Source organism: Notolabrus celidotus, chromosome 9 (assembly GCF_009762535.1).
Source record: "Notolabrus celidotus isolate fNotCel1 chromosome 9, fNotCel1.pri, whole genome shotgun sequence".
Classification (NCBI taxonomy): domain Eukaryota; kingdom Metazoa; phylum Chordata; class Actinopteri; order Labriformes; family Labridae; genus Notolabrus; species Notolabrus celidotus.
Window position 1 is genome coordinate 14,452,872 of NC_048280.1, and position 9,152 is coordinate 14,462,023.

General features: G+C 39.6%; 1 protein-coding gene across 2 annotated transcripts in view; it reads right to left on the reverse strand.

Moving 5' to 3' along the window:
* Window positions 1-8,518, reverse strand: part of ipo11 (importin 11) — a 166,840-nt gene extending 158,322 nt beyond the window's left edge. Inside the window, exons 1-2 of one of the 2 annotated variants that reach the window (XM_034691771.1) lie at window positions 8,364-8,518; window positions 1,476-1,625 (exon numbers count right to left, since the gene is read on the reverse strand). In XM_034691771.1, the coding sequence (XP_034547662.1) occupies window positions 1,476-1,613 (138 nt within the window). In that variant the 5' untranslated portion in view covers window positions 1,614-1,625; window positions 8,364-8,518. Of the gene's footprint in view, window positions 1-1,475; window positions 1,629-8,363 lie in introns of both variants that reach the window. The other variant, XM_034691773.1, reaches the window with a different exon arrangement.
* Between the last annotated feature and the right edge of the window lie 634 nt (window positions 8,519-9,152).

Genomic DNA, 9,152 nt, shown 5'->3' on the forward strand with positions numbered 1-9,152 from the left:
AACTCAACAAAGTGAAGAGTAATGACCAGATGTAAAAACAGAGCATGCAAACGTAACACTTACTTCCTCCTCTGTCATAGGCACAACATTCTTGAGCTGAAAATTGCAGCTATAACCCTAAAAACATCTGTTTGAATACTTTCAGAGTGTTCTCAAAGTCATTCTGTTATTCACTGCAAAGGCAGGAGCTCTCCAGAGAGCAGCACAGTTATATAAAATTATTGGAGTCTCGGCTCCTGTATTTTCAGGATGAGCTGAAAACACACGACTTAAAGGAGATTTTTAGCTTTTATATTTGTTTTAATACAGATATAAAACATCCCTCTGTTGTATCATAGGAACAGAGCACCATTAATAAGGCTCTTCAGTATAAATTCAAGAAAAAAACAGCCCTCAGTCACTAAACGTTATTAGAACCATCAGCTGAGCTGAAATTTAGCTTGCATAGCTGACTAACTGATTTATTGCTGCTTCTCCTCCCTTTTATCTTTGTAGTGATTTACAGACATAGAACTCTCCAGAATTAAATCAGACACTGCATATCTTTGGCTTCAATTTCTACAGAAAGAGGAAGAACAGCAGCTGTAAAACAAGAGGCGAAAACGTAATATTATCAGGAGCATGTGACGTGTCCAGACCGTTGACACTTGAACATAGACTGTATGAATAGTGGACGTAGTATCCGTGACGTCCCCCATCTGTTCCTGAGCGCTGCTTTGAAGCCAATCGTTGGCGGAAGCAATGCTTGATACGCTGAGCTCTTTAGCGTTTTTTGATCCAGGCTGTAAACATGTTTATTAATGCTGTAAAGATCGTCTTTTTTTAATTGGTGTGTATGTGGTTTCCAGTGTTTCTGCAACCAGCCTCAAGCTGACGCTCAAGATGAACGGCAATTCCGCATGGGCTTCATATTTTGAGACCGGAGGTTGCACTTGACTGACAAAAATAAACTAAGACTGAGCTTTTAAAAGTCCAAAATTAGAGTGTCAGAGAAGTCAGACAAAACAAGCTTACTACTTCTATTTGAAAATGTATTTATATATCTACTTTGATTCTAAAAGGAGATTGTTTTCTGTGTTTTCCAAAAATCTAGTTATCATAATATTGAAAATCATTTTTTTTTCTTCTGGGATTGGAGAACATCTTTGTGCTCAGCTGGGTAGAACACAGCCTAAACCAATTTCTCTGCTGAATGCTTACAGATAAAACTAAAATCCATCCTGTCATTGAAGCCTGACCAAGACAGCACACAAACACGTTTGATAAAACATCTAAGTAATCCTTCAAGGGTCACATCGGCTTTGTGGTAAATAGACAGGAAAAGTAAGGAAGAGGGCCTGACACAACCTTTCTATACTTCTGACTTCATTGTTTGCAATTAGTTTCTTGAATAACAAAGTGTATCAAAACTATCCATATATAGGCTTTCATTGTTTGAAGCAGATTGACTCCACTTATTTGATATCACCCCTCACCAGAAGGACCGAGTAGAAGCCTGGCTGGGTCTCCCATTGCCGGAGCTGCTCCTCTGCAGGCTTCAGCACAGCTGTGTCCTGACTGGTAGCTTGGGTTAAGGCCTGCAGCACCACTGAACTGGCACCGTCTATATCCATAGCTGGATATATCTGCTGGGGGAGAGAGAGAGAGAGACAGATAGAGAATAAGAGAGAGAGAGGGGGGGGGAGAGAGAGAGAGAGAGAGAGAGAGAGAGAGAGAGAGAGAGAGAGAGAGAGAGAGGGGGGGGAGAGCGAGAGAGAGAGCGAGAGAGAGAGAGAGAGAGAGAGAGAGGGAGTGGGGAGAAGGCAGAAAAAGACAGGAGTTGTGAAAAGTTCTTCCTCAGTTCAGAAAAAAATCATATTTTAAAATAGTTTCACCGCAGGGAAAACAGCAAATGACAGCTGAGGCGGTGAAATAACAACTACATAAAAATGTCAGAACAAGGAATCTTCTGTTTTGTCTGTCTTTATCCTTTCTCTGCTGTTTTTATTACAGATCAAGCAGTGCTAAAAATCACTGTCAAACAAAGGGAGAAAGAAGCAAATCCTTCTGGATATAAAGAAAGGAACACCTGATAAAAACACTGGCAACCAAATCTACCTTGCAAAGACCCTGTCCACATCTTAGCACTCCTGTTATGTTCGTTTCTCAGGTTCAGCAATAATGTTCCTGGGTCAACTTGACCCGAGGCATATTTGATTATCCAAAAGTGTCAAAACCCAAAATATCCCAATAAACATTATTTTAATCTCATTATTAACTCCATTACTAACCATTTAAATCATTATTTAGTGCGATGGTGTTTTTTAATCCTCACAGATCATGGTTCAATGAGGATAACTCACTCGTTTTTCATGAAAATTCATGTTAAACTTTTTTTTTATGAAATTGGAAAGACCTAAATATATATACAGTGGTTTTACATTACTGAGATTTTTTTTTTATTTTATTTTAAATTTAGAACTTTTTTCATTTTATAAAATTTCTTTAGATCTTTGAACATTAAAAAAGGGTCAATTTGACCCGTAACATAACAGGAGGGTTAAACAGCTTCACAGGTCTAAAGGTGTTCTACCGTTTTAAACAACAGAGCTTAAGTCAGCCAACTCTGTGTCTCTCAAAGGGATTCATTAATCATCCAAAAGCATCTGCTTCAATGGATGCTTCTATTTTAGGATTTTAACATTTTCCTTGTGTGTGTGTGTGTGTGTGTGTGTGTGTGTGGGGGGGGGGGGGGGGGGGGGGGGGGGGGGGGGGTCAATAACAGGCTAACTAATGATGAAAATAACATTCTTCTTTGTCCAACTTCTCTTCTTCTTCAGCTTCTGGGTGCATCCCCTGTTCTTTCAAAGAGCATATCAGACAAGCAGCAGATGTAAAACTTGCAGACAGCTACACAAGAAAAACATTACTCATCATGTCTGTGTAATGAACCTGTTATGACACAGGTGTCAGGCGCTTTAAGAAGCAGTACATTTCTGTTCCAACTCCAAAACACACTATACCAACATGACGGCTGTAATATTTGAATAAACAATGTATTCTCTGACTGGAGCAGAATGACTGTGGGGAAATATTGAGCAAGGCTGCCATCTACTGCCTGGAAACAGATATTCAGCACCATGATCGCTGCGTGCTGCTCAAAACGCTGCCTTCAATCTCCACATAGGAACGCAGTGACACAGCACTGTCGCGTGCAGACTGATGATTTAATAAACAGACCATGAATTATTCAGTCAGTCACAAATCTTTGTGTCACAACTCTGTGTAGATTTATTTCTTTTACTATCAGGAGTGATCACAGATGAAGTAGTGCCTTGTCTTAGTGAGATTAATGAGGGCCATTTTTACTTCAAGTGGGCATCACACTTTTTTTTTCTTCATCTGAACTTCCTCTGTGATTTTTTTTCCTGTCGAACAAAACACCTGCAATAATAGCAAGTGCATTCACAGCGTATACGCACTGCTATTTTTCAGGATTAGGTTTCCGAAACCTTAACCACCATTCAATTCATATCCAGCAAATACGCCTGCAGCTGTAACAATATAGAATACAGTGGCATGTTTACATCTACTCCAGGCTCCTGAGCTGTCTCTCCCCACATGTGTACCTGCATTGTCCAAAAAGTACATTAAAAAGTAATTATAAATCACTGCAAGTTAGTGCTGCTGCATCCCAGTACAAGAAGGTTTCTAGTTCAAATCTTTGTTGGGCCTGTCTTTATGGAGTTTGCATGTGCATGCGGTGGGACACCCAAGCTTTCATGAGGAGACTGCAACGGACAGTCAGGACTGCAGAGAGGATCATCGGCGCCCCCCTGCCCTCCCTCCAGGACCTGTAATCCTCCAGGATGAGGAAAAGAGCAGGGAAAATCCTCACAGACCCCTCTCACCCGGGTCACCACCTCTTTGACCTGCTGCCATCCGGCCAGCGCTTCAGAACTCTGAGCACCAGAACATCCCGGCAACGGAGCAGCTTCTTCCCTCAGGCTGTATCCCTCATGAACAATCAGACCGTAAACCACTAAAGACTCCTGTGACTGATCACATACATGTGTAATACTTTGATTTCCGATGCACTACCTCTTAACCATGTGCAATATTGTAATTTATTCCATAACATATTTTATCATTATGTTCATCTACTACATGTGCACTCTGGCTTAGGCTAATTTAACTTATTGAATGTCTTTAAAAGTACTTCTATACCTTTCTTTGTACAGATGGTATTTTCATTTTTATTTAGAACTTTTGGATTTGTGTTTAGGTTTATATATTTATGTCCTTATTGTCTTGTTGTGTCCTTACTGTCTTGTTGTGTCCTTACTGTCTTGTTATAAAGTACCAGTGTTCCATTCACCATGTCAAATTCCTTGTGTGTGCGAGCTCACTTGGCCATAAAGCTTTCTTGAATCTTTCTCCCTCAGTCCAAAAACGTTCTTCTGAATGTGCCAGGTTACCTGTCAGTATAGGCCTGTGATAGATTTGCAACATGTCCAGGGTGCACCCTACCTCTCGCCCAGTGATAGTGATGGGATAGACTCTAACCCCCCTAGACCGAACGATATTATAAGCGGTGTAGATATTGGATGGATGGTTGGAGAATTAGTGATGCAAGCTGAGTTTCATGCCAAAACAAAAGTAAATGTCTGACATTGATTTTAGGGTTTCTCTTATTATCCAAATTAAATCAGGCAGAAAGAGATATGTTTGCAGACACACTGATTTCTCCAATCATCACTCTTTTTCACATCCTCGTCAGCTGGTACTGAAATGATAGAAAGGCTGTATGTGGAAGAGTCAAAGACCAGTGTTTGTAATGTCACAAATGTACCACCTATCTTACACTTGAGTGTCTTGAAATGATCAAAATTAGGATCAAACTCAGAGCCCAAACACCACCCTGTACATGCACACACTGAGTTATGGTGACTTTCAAACATGTATTGTGCAGAGTAACCTAAACATGATCACTGTATTGTTTTGGCATCACAACTACTTAATAACTTATATCCATAACTTTTATTTCAGCTAATACTAAAGAGAACCACGATTGGAACAAAGTAAATGTTACAAATGTATTTTAGCAGATAAGCTTGTGCAAAAACAAAGGATTTAATCAAGTGTGCTGTCATGGGATAAGAGAAGATACTCTTACAAATTGTATTCTCACATCTGTGAGCAGTTTGGTATTTTAAGACACAGCATGAATAAACCAACAGGTGGGACAATGAAATAAATGTTAAATATGTGGCTTACTATTGCAATACAGTTTTAACAACAGTCAGGTCTCTTTGGTAAACTAATGGACAGGGTGCAAATTATCAGTGCTGACACTGCTGGAGAAGTCTCTTTAAGATGATCATGTAGAGTCATCAGATTAAGAAGGAACCAACAGAAGCAGTAGGCAAGCAGTATAAGGTGCCTTTAATATACTTTCTTACATGGCTGCGTTAAATACTTGATTCTGGTTGGTCAATACTCAAACAACCGTATGATATTTCTTGACAGCATAATATTGCTATGGGTTCAGCTTGAATCACAAACTAAATGTAATTACATCAAAGTGCAGAAAGAAGTCCGGTCTTGTTTTTTGATGCTGGTTTGTTTACAGTGGGGGAAAAAGAAAAAAGACTGACACAATAAAGAAAGAGTACAAGAGATTGCAGGCACAAAACCGGAGGCTATGGTGGAGGAAATCTAGGAAATTAAAGATGGTGTACAAAGTAAAAACTTAAAGCTGCTGGTGGTAGGAATGGTGTAAAAAAAACAAAACTTTTTTTTCTGCTGGGTTTGGAGAAAAGGTTATAATACCATCGGTACTCATCGTTAAGTGGAGTAATTTGAGACTATTGCGAAATCTCTGCGTTTTCCAATGCCTTTGTATCAGGCAATGTTATTATTCCCTTCGTTACCGTTCTGACGGACCAATCATAGCTAAGCTCCAATCCTATGTCCTGATTGGTTAAGGGGCAGCCCCTACTACGTCCTCCGATTGGTTATGAGTCTGGCACTATCAGGACTGCACACACCGATCTGTGTGGGGGGGCTAAGAGGAAATCTGGTTGGGAGGGAAAGTGTTGACATTCAAAGTCCCTCTCTTTGAACAGATGTTTACTCTGTGACTACCAACAGCAGCTTTAACAGAATATAATATTGGATATGGGGGTGTCTAAGGACTGATGATTAGAATTTGTACCAAAGCTTGTCAGTGTCATTGTTTTAAGGTTGAGATGAAGATGGAGATACCTTGGTCATGATTTTGCAGCAGAAGGAGGCGGTGCAAGCCCCCCTAGTCACTGCCTCAAGCATCATTACAACATTTGCCAATGCTCATAGGCTGGCTATGTTTGGATGCACAAATCTGATCCAATCACTGAAGTGTCAAAGTGCAGATGTGTGATCAAATCACTTTGCTTATAGCATGAGAAGTACTATTACTAGTATTACTAAATAATAACTCAAATAATACTTTGTTTACATAGCACCTTTAAAAAAAATGGTTTACAGATGCTTTTGACTGACAAGCAGAAGATAAATAACTCCAGTGAGAGAGTAGGGTTGCAAAATTCCAGGAATTTCTAAAGTTGGAAACATTCCATGGGAATTTATGGGATTAAACAGGAATAAACCAGGAGTTTACTAAATTGAAGGTTGGCTTTTAACAGGGAACTTAAATATAGTTGGGGAAAATATATTTCAGCATAATCCTGACTAAAACAACTAGATTTCATGCAAGTACAGTTGAATATCTATGTAGAGCCATCCTCAACAAGGCTGGACAGTGACACTGACGGGAAGAGTCGGAGTTGGATGTTGAGGAAGAGGACATGGAGGATGTTGACCCAGGAAGACCCCTTTGCCTTAAAGGGTTAGCAAAAATGCAGAGGCTAGGCTTGAGAAGCTGGAGGGAAGGTGCTTTTTTATTTGCATTTTGAATGGGACTTTGTTGGGATTGCATTTTTGTTAATTTTTGAATGGGTTGGGTTGGGGGGATGAGTAATATTTAACTCAACATTCATGTTTTTGTTCTTCAATGAAATAATTGATCAATTTAATTTAATATTTAACACTTGATAAAGTTCTACTTACAAATACATCTGATTTAATTGTATCCTTTTGGATGGATGTCTACTTAACAAATCATATTTATGCTTGGATATAATACCTTTCCATCAAATTACCCTTAATTCCCAGGTAAGTCCCATAAATTCCCATTGAAAGTTTCCAATTTTTAATATTTCCAAAATTCCCCAGCTTAACTTCCCATGGGAATTTACCGGAAAATTTCAACCCCTTTGCAACCCTAGTGATGATTAAGATTTTTTTCTTGTGGCACAGCAAGTCATGCCTGTGTGCCAGTCAGCTAACATACAGATTACCAGGACGATAGCAGATGTTTGCATTAACATCTCCTCCTTCTAATAATGTTGCAAACGCGGCCTGTATCTTTGCCCAGATTTTAGAGACCTTTAACACACACGTCTGCTCGTCATATCAACACAAACTGTACCTTCTCGCGTGCACTACATGCTGCATGTCAACACGACACTTGTTTGACAGGTTAACTATGTAAATTGTGTAACAGGTAGCTTGCTAACATGTGCAGCTACGTTAGCCATGTTAGCTTCTGTGAACGGCACTTGTACAACATGTGTTTTGGGTCCTGTCAACTATCAGCCGTATCAGTTGTTTTGGTTTCTGCCATGAGACGAGTGATTGTTTGTAGGTCAAATGCTGGCTGAGTGTAGAAGTAAGCTAGCGGGAGCATCATTTTATCCCTTAATTAACTCTAAACGCATATAGCGTTGACGTTAGCTCTATAGATACAACGTTAATCTGTGATTTAATTATTTTAAGGCTAATTAATCATTGTGTCCAGCCCTGTTTAAATATAAATAACATTTACGTTACAGATATAGTGCTCACAAGCTATCAGGCTCTAAGCCAATGGGATAACTATGTCAACACCATAGCATAAATGCATCTGCATACAAATGTATGTGTCAAATAAGGAGGTGTTTTATGATCTGATGGAGGCTCAGTGACAACAACAGCAAATGCATACATACATAAACGTTGAGTGTCAGTTCACACTAAATATAATTGATTTTCGTCGTACAGGCTGCTGGCCCTCCCTATATATCAGCTTTTGTCTTTATTCATCATTGAGAAGATATCCGTTCATTCGCCAATATAACGGGAGATATCAATATTTCTCATCATTCCCCAAACATCGAAGCTAGCTTTAAGTTAGCTGACACGCTGAACTTTCAGAGGATGCAATGGTCTGTCATTAGTCATGTTAACGTTCTTTTTTTTTCTCGAGCAGAGGTATTTAAAGAGAAATACAAAACCGGACTCACCTCAAAGAATGACGGTGAAGAAGAATCAGTCCCGCAGCGTTATCCGCTATTAAGGTTGATCCGATGGTAATGTGATGGAAGAGTGAAACACACGCCTGTAGGAATGGCGCGTTCAACACTGGAGTCGCGTGCTGATGACGTACGAGGTAACGCTCAAATCAGGGGTCTGACGTCATCGTGAATGTAGATGTCAGTGGTATGTTTGAGTTCATGAATGGGATTGAATCCTGTAACGTAGGCTGTTAGAAGACGGATTGAATGTCCCTTGACACTTTTAAATCGCATTACCTCTAGTTTATCTTTGCATAAATGCATTTCCAATATACTATGCCAAAAGGTGATAGTTCAAAGACTCTAAAATATTTAAGAAGGACATTCAAACCATATAGTTCACTTGCACAGTGATATATAGCTTCGTTTTTTTCTTCTGCTCAATGGCTCCTATTCAAGCGGCAACCTCTGGTCTAAAAATATGAGTCCAATGCAGAAGTGCTTAAAACTGCAGTTCAGCAAGGATCTGCTTGAGGCTGGCTCCAGAAGTACCAGAAACCACATACACACCATTTCAACAAAGCTGATCTTTACAGCAGAAATAAACATTTTTACAGCCTGGTACAAAAGACAAGTGTTGACATTCAAAGTCCCTCTCTTTGAACAAATGTTTACTCTGTGACTACCAACAGCAGCTTTAACAGAATATAATATTGGATATGGGGGTGTCTAAGGACTGATGATTAGAATTTGTACCACAGCTTGTCAGTGTCGTTGTTTTAAGGTTGAGATGAAGAT